The sequence below is a fragment of the Dipodomys ordii genome, unplaced genomic scaffold, assembly GCF_000151885.1.
Source record: "Dipodomys ordii isolate 6190 unplaced genomic scaffold, Dord_2.0 Scaffold247, whole genome shotgun sequence".
Taxonomy (NCBI): Eukaryota; Metazoa; Chordata; class Mammalia; order Rodentia; family Heteromyidae; genus Dipodomys; species Dipodomys ordii.
The window spans coordinates 660101-675093 of record NW_012267463.1 but is presented as its reverse complement, the minus strand read 5'-3'; the positions used below and the strand labels follow the sequence as shown (position 1 = coordinate 675093).

The 14993-nt window shown below is 36.2% G+C and overlaps 1 protein-coding gene across 1 annotated transcript in view; it reads left to right on the top strand.

Moving 5' to 3' along the window:
- The window catches only part of Itfg1 (integrin alpha FG-GAP repeat containing 1), a 220033-nt gene that overhangs the window by 200650 nt on the left and 4390 nt on the right, over positions 1-14993 (top strand). Inside the window, exons 15-16 of the mRNA XM_013036077.1 lie at positions 11505-11629; positions 12376-12458. Coding sequence (XP_012891531.1) covers positions 11505-11629; positions 12376-12458 — 208 coding nt within the window. The remainder of the gene's footprint in view (positions 1-11504; positions 11630-12375; positions 12459-14993) is intronic.

Below are 14993 nucleotides of genomic sequence, written 5' to 3'. Positions count from 1 at the left end.
AGCCCCACTCTAGCCTTCCTGTCTCAGGTAGTGGCTGAGACAAAACTGAGACCTGATTGTAGGGTTATAGAAGCCACATCCTCCCCTATGCTAGGTAAGCACTCTAGCATATACATTCTAGCAAGCTACGCTCCTAGTCTCTTTCTGTCACCACTTAAAACTTTTATCTCCCAGGGGAACATAAAGGCTACACAGAAGATAAAATCAAGCACTAGAGAACACTTTATTTTCTTGCATACCCAGCCTTAGCAACTAGTAAATGCAAACTCATAGTTGAACATCAAGCTTCACACTAGGGTAAGGTATAGTAACTTATACAAATAATCTCAGCTATTTAGAAGATAGAGATAGGATTATGGTTTGGGATCAACCTGAGTGAAAAATTACTGAGACCCTATCTCAAAAACAAACTAGGTGTGGTGTCATATCACTGTAAACCCAGCTATTAGGGAGGTATAGGTAGGAGAACTAAAAGTCCAGGGCCAGCCCAAGCAAAAGCTAAGACCCTGAAAACCAAACTAAAATGAAAAGGGGTAGGGACTCAGCCCAACTGAGCACTTAGAAGGCCCTGAGTTTAATCCCTAGTACCCCCCAAAAAAATCTACTTATTTATTTAAACTCAGTCTATCATATGTAGCTCTTATTTTTTAAAAAAATTACAAAGCATTCTAAAAAGCAAAAACAAAACATAGTCTACATAGAAAAAGTAAGAAACAGAAAGACTCAAATATTCTAGAGAAGTTAAAATTATAAGGGCAGAAATGTAAAATAAATATGATTAGTATGCAAAGGACTATATCAGAAAAATGGCAGAAATCAAAAGCTAATAGAAATGAATGTTTTTGATGAACTCATCAATAGATTAGATATGGCCAAGGGAATTATCAGTGATCTTGAAGATAGATATGTCAAACTTCCCAAACAGAAATACAAAGAAAAAAATAATTTAGCAGAGTAATACCTACCTATAGTCCCAGCTACTCAGGAGGATGAGGTAGGAGAACGACTTGAGTCCAAGAGTTTAAAGGTCAGCTTGGGCAACACAGCCAAGACCCTGTCTCAAAAATATTTTTAAATATCTAATACTCAAGTATAAATTGATACACTAATGCCCCTCCCTGGTATCCATACTATAATTAGTTCACTCCTCCATTAATGTGTGTGGCCATGGAGACATGACACAAGCTCTTAACACTTTGGAACTTACCTTTGTGGCATGCTGCCCTGAGCTTTTGTATGAAGGCCAGTCTAGTGTCCTAGAGGATGAAAGAAAATAAAAAAAGAGAGTCCCACCCAGTCATGTACCCTGGAACCTGCCAGGAAAATATAGCTACATGAGTGAGCCTAGTCAAAACCAGCAGGAACTGTCCAGCCAGCTCACCAAATCATGAGAAACATAATGCTTGTAGCCAAAATACACTGTTTTAGATTCATATGTTATCTAGCAATAATTATGAGAAAGAATGGATTGTGCTTTGCTAAAGTGACAACTATGAAAAAATTTACAAGGATGAAAGTATCAACCTCATCCAAAGGGTCAAAAGGGGCATTGGGGTCTTGCAGGAATAAGAAAGGGGAAGACAAGCAGAGCAACAGGAGGCTTAGGAGTTTAAAAGAATATGCTTACATAGTCACAACTTTAGTCATGTCCACCAATAAGTACAAATGAAAGAAATGGCTTTTCAGAAACAAGCACTTCTAAAGTATTTTTATGTCTTAGGTCTAGTGATTGCTTCCAGGTCTCTCCAAATTGAGTAACATGTAAGGCTTCCTAATGAACATTTATTTCAAAATCACATGTGTCAGTAAATCTAATTTTCAGTGTGAAACTAAAAACTCTCCTGTCACCTTTGGTTGGTAAATTCTTAGGCATCTATTTTATCCCTATAACTCTTCTGTGCTTTTTGTTGTTGATACTTAAAAATGTCCATTATAGCAAAGTGACGGTTTTACCTTTCATAGAGGTATAGGTCTTTTGCATATAAAATAAAGTCACTGAGACATAAGCAAAGCTTTCCTATTCCACTCATTTGGAAAGCAGAGGGGTTTTTCCTTTCATCAGAGAAAAGTTTACCTCCCTAATACAATTCAGGAGGGACACCATCAAATTGGAATGCCAGAGGCAATAAAACCTAATACAGTTTGGCTTTTTTAAGAGCTGGGATTTCTTGTATTGTTTCCCCTTACAGTATTTACATGTATTACCAATAGCCTTTTACAATTCTATCATTATATGCTTATGTACATTAAGGTATAGTAAGGAAATTATCAAAGGGGAGTGGGAAGGAGGAAGTGGGAGAAAATGAAGAGGGGGTAGCACTGTTCATAAAGCAATGTCCTCATTACCTTATTTAGGTAACTATAACCCCCTCTGTACATAACCTTTACAATAAAATTCTTTTTAAAAAATACCAAAATCAGATTATCCAGCTCTTCAATCAAATAAGTGTAAAGTTAGTGCAGGACTCATAAATCGCATTTCTAGCTATATTCCCAGGAGAAATAGAACCATAGCTACCTAAGAACCTGTACATGAATGTTTATAGTAGCATCAGTCATAATTGTCAAAAAGTAGAAGTAAACCAAATATTAACTAATAGCTAAACCACATGTATTTATCCACACAATGAACTATTATTCAGCCATAGAGATGAAACATGACAGGTTCCAGTGGCTCACACCTGTACTCCTAACTACTTGAGAGACAGATCAGAGGATCATAGTTCAAGGCCAGCCCAGGCAAAAAGTTCATGAGACCTCATCTCAACAGAAAGTGTCAAGCATCTATCATCCCAGTTATTAGTAGGAAATATAAATAGGATTGTAGTTCAGGATGGCCCAGGAAAATGTAAAACCCTATCTCCAAGATAATCAGAGAAAAAATGATTGAAAGTGTAGCTCAAGGGTTAGAGCATCTGCCTAGCAATCACAAAGCCCTGATTTCGAATCCCAGTACATCCCCCCAAAAATAAAGGTATTAACTAATTTCCTCTGCAGGGACTAAATGTTTATATAAAGAAATCCTCTGTTGTTTTTAAGATGATCACTAACCTGTTCAAAAACTAGGAGTGATTATATAGTGACATTAAATCAACACAAGTCTGAGATTTGTAATTTCATCACAGTGTAAAAGGGTTCCTTTACACAATAGTGTGTCTGATTCATGAAACAGGCCATGAGAGGAATGTGTCATGTCCATTAGTAAGTCTGCTGGAATTTGCCTTTGTGGCATGCTGGCCAAATACTGGCCAAATTATATTTATGTGTAATAAGTTATTTTTATATCAAAGCTATCTATGAACATAATCTTTTTCTTTCAGTCTTAGCTGCATTTTTCTTAACCTTTATCATTCATGTATTTATTCAGTTTCCCATTCTCAAATCACAGTCTTCCCAAGGAGAACTGTTATCCCCTACCTATTGTTTTCTCATTTGAAAATTCAGAAATTACTCCACACGGAACAAAAATATGATATTTTATCCACCCTACAAGCAATGAGACTTGTCCTGAAATTTTCACTGCCAGATATAATAACCCTTTTAAGCTATCTGAAATGAGGCAGAAGACCTGAGCCCAAGTCCTAATGTAGGACAGAAGCCAGTCCATATTCAAAACTTACTTTTTCACCATCTTTATTGTGCAAGGATATAAATGAGTTAAACTCTTCCTCACCAAAAATCCACATGTTTTCTTCCTCACCAAAAATCCACACGATTAACCAATTTCTCCTGCAGAAGGCTTGCTTAAATAGCCCAGGCTTTGGGTATACTAAAGGAACATCCCAAGCCCAAGTTAGGTTCAGTGAGCTCAAACACCATAGCAATGAAGTATGGGCCACTGGCCTGATTTATAAGAAATAACAATGCCATATTAACTGGAATCCTTGACTAGGTATAAAATGGTATGGGTGCCCAGATCATATCTAGAACCGCATAAATACTACAGTGGCAAGTAGGGGAAAAAAGAGAGAAGAATCATTGGAAAAGATTAGGTTATGTCCTGTCACAAAAAGTCCTTTTTCTAAAACAGTAAGACAAATATCACACTTCCTTTGCACCTAAAAATGATGGTGATGGGTGAAGGGTGTGGGATTTGGAATTAGGCTGCTGAAATTAAATCCCAGATGCATAACTTTACTAAGTTGTAACTGCTGTTATATCAGTTTGTATTTTAATTAAATTATGTAACCTCTTGATGTACAAATAGTATTTTCATAGTGTCATTGTGTAGACGTACTGAGCTAATATACAAGAAAACATTTGCCATAGTTTTAGAGATATTGTAAGCATTCAGTATTTGTCCATTTTTTTATGATTACTTAGATTGTATTTGGTTTGATTTTTATACATTGGCCTCTTTCAGTGTTCTTTCCTTGATTTTAAATAATGTTGATATACTGTTGTCAATTTGAAACTAACAAATACTTCTTGCAATTATTTTTCTCTTCACTGTAACATAAAACATGGGTTTTTTTATCTCACTTTTACACCATGTAGAGCCCTGAGTTCAAAACCCAATACCACACACACACACACACACACACCCAAAAAAAGAAAAAAATAGCTAAAATATAAAAGGGAATTCCTGGAAGACTATTCAAAAAATCTATTTAATTACTCAAAACTATAACATATTCTTAGGAATCTAAAAAAAATGAGTAGATGTGTAAAAAGTTAAACATCTTGTTAACTAGAATCATTCTGCCTGACATTGAGACCATGCTCAAGCAAGAAATGAAAGGTGAGGCTGTCTTGTGATCTATGTGAGCTTTGAAAGCCTACTTTCACATTCAAGTCTTCTGGACAAAGGGTAGAAAACATGGAGATCATGTATTTAAGGAAATCTTATGATTAATCATTAGCCACTAAATTTTATTGAGCCAATTTTATTTATCCTTCTAGGATGCTAGACTTATGACAAGATCTGTTAAAATAGAAATAACAAAGAATTTAGGGGCAGGCACTTCAGAGAATAATTGGATCTACAGAATCAGAAAAGTCAGGAAAACTCTAGAAAAGCCACTAGATAAACAGAAACTACAACAAAAACAAAAAACTCTGAGGATAGATATATAATACCACAGACAGTAAGTCCAGTCTGCAACAAAACTTCAAAGTCATGAAAATAAATAGGAAACAAAAAGCCAGAAAGGTACATGAAGGGGACAGACTCTGGTCTTAGTAGATAGAGAATAAATCAACTATCTATATTAACTTCCTTACAGCTAATTGTGTAAAGTAATTAAAGGGAACTCTAATTGTGTCCAACTACACAGAAAAGATCAATAGAAATAATTTTTAAGTCAAATGGAGGTTGGACTATAGTTCAGTGGCAGAGTACTTAGCACTTTCCTAACACATGAGGTGCTAAGTTCAATCCTCAGTCATTCTACTTTTTTAAAAAAATAAAAATTATGTAGGTAAATAGTACAGAGCTATATTGAAGCGGAGTGGAGAGAGGGGACATCTTTGTCTCATTCCTGAATTTAGAGGAAATGGCTTTCGCTTTTCGCCATTAAGTATAATGCTAACTGTAGATTTGTGACACATGGCCTTTATTATATTGAGGAATGTTCCATGGAACATCTCCAGAGCTGTCATCATAAAGTGGTATTAGATCCTTTTTTCTAAATCTATTCAGATAACCATGTGGTTCTTGTCCTTGCTCCTGCTGATGTGCTAAATTGCATTAATTGACTTGCATATATTAAATCAGCTTTGCATCCCTGGTATGAATCCTGTTTGATCATAGTGTATAATTTTTTGATGAATTGTTGAAGTCAACTGACCAAAACTTTGTTGAGAAGTTTTGCATCGATGTTCATCAAAGAAATGGGTCTAGAGTTCTCTTTCTTTGATGAGTCCATGTCTGGTTTTGGGATGAGGGTTATGCTGGCTTCATAGAAGCCAGTTTTGTAGTGAACTTTCAGTTTCATTGAAGAGTTGGAGTAGTAGTGTGTGAGTTCTGCTTTGAAGCACTTGTAGAATTCAGCTGTGAATCTATTGGATCCCTGGGCTTTTCTGAGATGGGAGGTCTTTTTTTGGTGGGGGGTGGGGGTGGTCCGGTCTTGAGCCTGAACTCTGGCCTGGGTACTGTCTCTCAGCTCTTCAGTTCAAGGCTAGCGCTCTACCACTTGAGCCACAGCGCCACTTCTGGCTTTTTTTTTCTGCTTATGTGGTGCTGAGGAATCGAACCCAAGGCCTCATGCATGCAACTCAAGCACGCTACCACTGAGCCACCTTCCCAGCCCCTGGGATGGGAGGTCTTTTATTGCTGTTTCTATTTCAGTGCTTGATATGGGTCTGTTTAGTTGGTTTAAATCTTCTCAGTTTAGTTTGGGCATAGCAACCTAATCTCCAATAAGGGAGCCAAAAAATAGGATGGAAGAAAGACAGCCTCTTCAGTAAATGATGCTGGCAAAATTGGTTAAACACTTGTAAAAACTAAGGTTAGATCTTTGTATATCACCCGGCACCAGAATCAACTCCAAATGGATCAAAGACCTCGAAGTCAAAGCAGGTACCCTGAAAACATTACAGGAAGGAATAGGAAAAACTTTAGGGCTTCTTGGCACAGGGGGAAATTTTCTTTTAAAAAGACCCCAAAACACAACAAATCAAAGAGAGGTTGGACAAATGGGATCGCATGAAACTGCAGAGCTTCTGCATGGCAAAGGACATAGCAAGCAATATCAAAAGAAAGCCCACAGATTGGGAGAAGGCTTTTACTAGACATACAACAGACAAGGGCCTCATATCTGAAATATACTTAGAACTCAAAAAATTAAATCCCCTAAAAACAAATCCTCAAAGAAACAACCAACCTATTAATAAGTGGGCTAAAGACTTAAAGAGAGACTTCTCCGAAGAGGAAATAAGAATGGCCAATAGACACATGAAGAAAGCTCACCTTCTTTAGCCATAAAAGAAATGCAAATCAAAACAACATTGAGATTGCACCTCACCCAAGTTAGAATGGCTATAATCAAGAAATCGAGTAACAGCAGATGCTGAAGGGGATGTGGCCAAAAGAGAACTCTACTTCATTGTTGGTGGGAGTGTAAACTTGTTCAACCACTTTGGAAAGCAGTATGGAGGTTCCTCAAAAGACTACACATTGAGCTCCCCTATGACCTAAGATTCCCACTTCTGAGCATTTACCCAAATGACCACAAACAAGACCATACTAAAGCTACCAGCACAACTATGTTTACTGCAGCAATATTCACCATAGCTAAGATATTGAACCAACCCAGATGCCCCTCAGTAGATGAATGGGTCAAGAAAATGTGATACACACACACACACACACACACACACACACACATATATATATATATACATAGGAATTCTATGCTTCCATCAGAAAGAATGACACTGCCCCATTTGTAAGGAAATGAATGGACTTGGAAAAAAAATCATATTAAATGAAGTAAGCCAGACCCAAAGAAACATAGGTCCGTGGTCTCCCTTATTTGTAATAATTAGTATACATCTAGGATAATCTTAGCAGATGGGCAGTGTAGCTCAATAGCTATGTGCATATGACTATATAAGATAATGCTAAGTGAAATGAACTCTGAGACATGGACACAAGAGGTTTTTCGTTGTTGTTCGCAATGTACTACATGGTTTCTTTTTTCTTTTTGTTTTTCCCCTATAGTTTATCCCCTGTTGTCACTGCATTCAATTTTAGTACCCTGGATATTGTATATACATTTATCTGTACTAGGGAAGGGAAGGGGAAGAACAAAATGGTGAGGTAAAGGACAAAGGGCAACCTGTGCAACAGCGATACAAGACAGTGTTGGAAATACGTTGGGCAGGGGGAATTAGAGGGGAGGGAAAGAGGGAGAAAATGAGAGAAGGAGTAACAAATTAGACAAAAATTGTAATCTCTACCTTACTCATGTAACTGTAATCCCTCTGTATATCACCTTTACAATAAATTTTTAAGTACACTAACAAAAATTGAGTAGAGTTCTCAGCAACAGATTTTAGTTAACAAAATGATCCTCAAATTTGTATATGTTATCAATTCCAAGTATTTACTCTGAATTACAGAAAAAAAATGAAATTACATCTCAAAGATCTAGGAAAGCACCACCAGGGATACCAATATTTGTAATAGAAATTTTAGGATGAAAAAAAAGGAGAGAAAGTGGAAGGAAGACTATCTGAAGAAATAATGAATAATGAATCCACCCTAATATTAATTGGAATATCTGGGGAGCTCAGCAAACCAAGCAGAATAAACTCACAAATCTGTACTCATACACATCATAGTCAAACTGTAAAGAAACAGCTTCTTGAAAGTAGCAAGAGAAATAATTCATCAAATTTAAGACATCTTCAATAAGGTTAACAGTTGATGGTTCATCATCAGAAATGATAGAGGCTAGAAGGCATTCAAAGTGCTAAAAGAAAAGGAGAAAATAGTACTATCTATCAAGGATTCTATATCTGACAAAACTATCCTTCCAAAATGACATTTTTTTTAGACATTCCTTGATAACCAGAGACAGAACTTATCGCTAGCAGTATCTGAAAACTATGGGGAGCCCTTCAAGCTGACCTGAGGGACACTAGTCAGTAACTTGAATACACACGAGTCAATAAATGTTGCTGGCAATGTTAACTGTCGACATAAGTATGTAGAACCTGGTTTAAAAGACAGATTACACCTGTAATCTCAACACTCAGGAAGATCAAGAGCTCAAAGTCAGCCCAGGTTACATAGTGAAGACTCTATTTCAAAATCCATATGGAAAAGAAAATATTTAATAAAACAAAGCATCAATGGAGAAATAAAAGAATTTTGTAAACATAAGATACATGAAATAAACAGCAAATAGTACACATACAATACTGCCCTACAATACACTCAATGTAAATGAAACACAAATGAGAGTCAGACTGAATTTTTAAAAACCCTAAATACGTATGCACTTCACAAAAGAGCCCAAAAATATGTGAAATATTAAAATGAGAAATAGATGATTTCATATTAATTGGCGCCAGACATGGAGATGTCCCCTATGGTCCCAACTACTCAGGAGGCTGAGGTGGAGGATCACGTATTAAAGAAGTTTTAAAACAGCCTAGGCAACATAGTGAGACCCCAAGAAAAGATAATGTGAGATGAGGAGAGAAGAGAGGGAAAGTGGGGGTGGTGGTGCAAAAGGGAAAGGAAAGGAGGAAAAGGAAGGAAAGGAAATAGATCAGGCAACTTGTTTCAGATTGTTGTTATTATTTAATAGGCATTTCCAAGCAATAACTTTCCCCATTAAAACTGTCATAGCAGCAAGGCATTGGTGGCTCACTCCTGTAATCCTAGCTACTCAGGAGGCTGAGATCTGAGGATTGAGGTTTGACGCTAGCTTAGACAGGAAAGTCTGTGAGACTCTTATTGCCAATTAACCATCTGAAAATCGAAATTGGAGCTGTGGCTCAAAGTGGTAAAGCACTGGCCTTAAGCATAAAAGCTCAGGAATAGTGCCCTGGGGCAAGGGGGGCGGGATAGAGTAGGGAATGACTGTCTTAGTTGTACTCTGTAGGTTTTGTAGATTTTGATGTGTTGTACTTTTTTACATATACATCAAGGTATTTTCTAATTTCTTGTGACTTTTCCCTCATCTCATTATTTACTTTGGATTTTTAATTTCCACATATTTATGAATTTTCAAAATATTCCACTAGTGATTTTTTTAACATCATTGAAGTATCAGTGGAAAAGAAAAACCAAAATAATCAAGTGGCAGGAAATAATTGAAATAGGCAATACAGACAGCTTGAACTCTGGGCTTGGGCACTGTCCCTGCACTCCAGCTCAAGGCAAGCACTCTACCACTTGAGCCACAGCACCACTTCGGTTTTCTAGTGGTTTATTGGAGATAAGAGTCTCACAGACTTTCCTGCCCAGGCTGGCTTTGAACTGCAATCCTCAGAGCTCAGCCTCCTGAGTAGCTAGGATTACAGGCATGAGCCACCGGTGCCCAGCCCAAAGATTTTTTTTTTAAGTATTAACAAATTAACCAGGCACCAGTGGCTCATACCTAGCTACCCAAAAGACTGAGATCTGGTGGATTGCACTTCAAAGTTAGCCTAGACAAAAAAGTCAGAGATTCTATCTCCAATTAACCAGTAAAATTCTGAAGTACAGTCATGACTCAAGCAATAGAGGACCAGCTATGAACAAGAAAATCAAGTGAGAGTATGAGACCCTGACTTTAAGCCCAGATACCTTCACTAAAGAAAAAAAAACTAGTATTAAGTTGATAGACCTTTAGTTAGACTTAATCAGAAAAAGAGATTATAATTACTAAAATCCAGAATGAGACTACTACTAACCTTACAGAAATAAAAAGGAATATAATGACATATAATGACACAAATGATCAATAAGTGCATAAGAAATAAACTCAACATCATTAGTCATTAGGGAAATTCAAATAAAATATCCAATGGGTTATTATTTCACAACAGTTAAAGTTGCAACCCAGAAGACAATAAGTATAGATGCAGAATAATTGGAAGTATCTTTATACACTGCCGGTAGGAACATGAAATAGTGACACCTTATTACTTGACACAAAATTATACATATTTATGAGTACAGTGTGACATTTCAGTATATTATACAATGTATAAATGATCAAATCTGTTATTTCCCATATCCATCACCTCACACCATTTCTTTGTGTTAGTAGCATTCAAAATCTGTGTGGTAGCTATTTAGATACATACAATTAATTGCTGTCAACCATACTTGACCAATATAGTTATTCCTCCCATCAAGCTATGCTATAGCTAGTTTAGAAAGCAGATCTGTAGTTCCTAGTGATGCTAAACACTCTTAGGTCTATAATCAAAAGACAGGAAAACAAACATACAAAAAAGTATATTAATTCCACATTAATATTCATAATAGCAAAAAAGTGGAATTACCCAAACATCCATCCATCAAATTACTTAATGAAACAAAATGTAGTGAATACAATATAATGATATGTTATCTGGAAGTTAGACAATGAAGTAAATGCCTGAACCATGAGAGCATTAAGCTAGGTGAAAGCCAGTTGAAAACAGACCTTACAATGTATGAGGGCAGCTGTGTATGAAGTCTTCAGAGACAGGAAGCAGTTTCTTTACACCTGAAAGTGTGGTGGCTGGAAACAAGTTAACACTGCTGGTGTGGAGTTTCTTTTTTAAGTAACTCAAGTGTCACATATATATTACAGTATTTCAGGATACTCTTCAGATACACCAAAACACTTAACTATACCCTTTTATATAGGTAATTTTTAATATCAATTAAATCTTAAAGCTGTTTCATTTTGTAAACATGAATTATTAATATTAATGAAGTAAACATTTGCTTTGCATTGTTGTACCTTAAGAATAAGTTGTATTACCTGAATTCTGAACATTTTATCATTGTAATATTTGATGGGCGCAATGTTTCCAGCAATGATTTTTGTTTTGCTTTGTTTGAATAACCGCAGCTGCACAGCTCAGCCAGTCGGCACACTTAGCTCTTCAGCTACCATACAGTGTGCTTGGTTTAGGTCGAAGTGCAAATTTTCTTGACCATCTTCATGTTGGCATCCCTCGTCCATCTGGGGAGAAGGTAAGAATTTAGTTTGTTTATAATTACTCTGTTTTAATACCATTTAAATATTTGAGTTCAATAATTTGAAATCAATTAAATTTGAATTCAAATAATTCAAGTACCTTTATTACCTTTAAAGAATAAAAGTAGTGATTGGCACTGACTTGTTTAGCTTATCTTATATAGAACATACTATGGTTGAAAATACTAGTTTTTTTTTCATTTCTTTGCCCTTACACTTCATAACTTCCCATCTTCTCTTCCTGCTTGCTTTTTTTCTACATTTTTCATCACTTAACAACCTAGAGAATATTTTACTAACATAACTAAAAGATTTTTAATATACCCATATACATGTGTTAAACAAAAATATAATATGTAGAATAATGTGTCATTTTTCAGTCTCCTCCAACTTGAGTAAGCAAAACTTATTCTTATCACTTTAAACATTGCCTGCTGTGTTTGTCTAAGAAATATTTACTGAGAGAATGAATTCAGAAGACACAAAACAATCCTGCCCTAAAGGATCCTGACCTAAAAAGATCCTAAAATTTTACAAAAAAAACCCTATTTTGCACCACACACACACACACACACACACACACACACACACACACACACACACACACACACACACACACACCTATCTTAATCCATACGTAGGATTTCAGCTTCTCAAAACACTTGAGATTGCTTCCTTATGTAGGAGAATATTTTTGTTTCTTAAATGTTCTAAGTATTAATTTTTTTTATTTTTTTTCCAGTCAGTAAGAAAACAAGAGTGGACTGCAATCATTCCAAATTCCCAGCTGATTGTCATTCCCTACCCTCACAATATCCCTCGAAGGTAATGTCCTTGTTTAAAATGAATGTAGAAGCTATCAACTCTAAATTAGAACTTTTATCGACTATCTTATTCCTATTCTCTTCTCATGACATCCTGTCAATTTCATTGTAGCAAATTTTAAATGACTAAGCACATCTAACAAAAGGTGCCTGACATTTTTCATGAGGAACAATCAATCCATTCTTACTAGAAAACAAAGCAGTATTGGTTTGTCATGACTATAATAATACTTGCTGTTGAGGGTCTGAGAGCTGAAGATCAAAGTTTGAAGCCAACTGAAGCAGACAAATCATGAAATTCATATCTCCAGGAAAAAAAAAAACTCTTATCTCCAGTAAAATGCCAGGACTGGAGGTATATCTCAAATGGTAGAATACCAATCGTGTTCAAAAAAGCCTTGCAAGAGCATGAGGTTGTGAGTTCAAGCCTACTACTGGCAAAAATTAATTAATTAATTAAGGGTAATTATTTGCAGATTTCTACATATTCTGATTAAATAAATTAGTCTTTGGTTTTTACTAGTTACAAATTGTAAAGTCTCAGGCTTTTTTTCTCAAAGTGTCAGTAATTGGATTCAGGGCCTACACAAAGCCAAGCAGGCACTCCCTGTTCTTTATGACATTTTAGAGTGGGCAGTGTAAGTGATATCTAGAATCAGTTCATGCATTTTTTTTCATGTGTCTTAGGGAAGTCACACTGTCTTAACATGGAATAGCAAGCATCAAACGTAAAGCAAAATGCAGAAAACTATGTCGAATAACTGACAATGTGATTTTTAAGAACATATATATGCATACATTCATACATGTCTTATCTCTGAAAGAATATGTAAGAAATTGGTATGCCTTCAAGTAGATAACTAAATACTGACTTTTTTGTCCTACTTCTTTACTAAAATGCCTAATACTCCTAGTTTTTAGATTATTTAAAAAATAGTACTCCTAAAAGAACTAGTTTTAAGCCAAGTGTATTTGTATACATGCAGGATTCCAGCACTCAAAAGACTGAGACAGTCACATAGTGACATGTGTCTTTGAGAGAGAAAGAGAGTGGGAAGAAGAAGACAATAGGGAGAAGGAGAAAGGAAAAAGAACTGATATTTGGAAACTGCTAGTATGGTACTCAGGAGTAGCTAGCCTCTACTAGTTAGTAATATTTGTTTTCTTAAAGTAGCCTTCTGAATTTCTGAAAAATTTTGCAAATAGCTTTCTTCTATAAACTCAACATTTTTCATGTTCCTTTTACTCTTCCTAAAGTGTTCTTTTCAAATTTATGTACATAATAAAATTCAAATTGATTTTACTTTGAGGTATATTTTAAGATTGACTAGAGGCTAACTTATGAACCAATAAATTTTAATTATCCCAAAATAAATCAATAGCCGTGTGAGGTTCATCAGAATGATCTTACTTTATTAAATTTTGTAAATGAAAATATAGCCATTTTCTAGTTCCAGGAAGAAGAAAAGAAATCTATGTGTCTAATCACTTGCAATGTCTTAGGCTTTTCAGGATTTGCAAGCTATAACATGTACTGTTTTAGGAGAGAAGAGCTAGTTTTGTTTATGCTTATAGCCTTTCGTCTTCATACTGCCATAATAAACAGTAAAGGACTAAAGTTGCTTTTATAGGTTTCAACATAAAGATCAGTGCAAAATGTAAATCCTCTGTATTAATTACTTTCAGTATGGTGAAATACAGTTTATAGGAGGAAGGATTTTTTTTGCTCACATTTTCAGAAGGTTTAGGTCATGGTTTCTTGGCCCTGTGAGCAGAACATCATGCCAGCAAGACTGTGTTGGAAGAGATTCTTGACCTCACAGCAGACAGGAAACAGAAAAGGAAGAGACCAAAGCAAGGTGTAGCCCCCAAGGGCCATGCTCAGTGACCTACTTCTTCTTGCTAGACCCCATGGCCTACCTTTTTAATCCCACCTCTGGATAATACTATCACATTAAGTGGTTAGTACATTCACTAGGTCAGAGCCTTATGATCTAGTCCTCTATGGAAACATCATCACTGACATAAACAGAAAGTACACACAGAGGTGAGTTTTACTAATTCCTTGCTTCTTGCTGGATCCAGACAAGCTGACAATGAAGATTTATCCATCACACCCTCCACTGTGACACGGAAATGATAGAAGTTGTGCATCTATTTATACCCCGACATAGAGTTGTTTCAGTTGGTCATACTACATGTGTGACCAAGGTGGAAAAGATAGTATTGGAAGGCTTACCAAGATCATGGTTTCATAGGCTTAGGATTCAATAGATCAGAATGCAAAAAATATGTCTTTGATTGTGGAAAGTTTATTATAAAAAAACAAATGAGGGGCTGGGAAGGTGGCTCAGTGGTCGAGCGCTTGCCTTGCATTCATGAGGCCCTGGAATCGTTCCTCAGCACCACATAAGCAAAAAGAAAAAAGCTGGAAGTGGCGCTGTGGTTCAAGTGGTAGAGTGCTAGCCTTGAGCTGAAGAGCTGAGGGACAGCACCCAGGCCCAGAGTTCAGGCCCCATGACCAGACCCAAAAAAC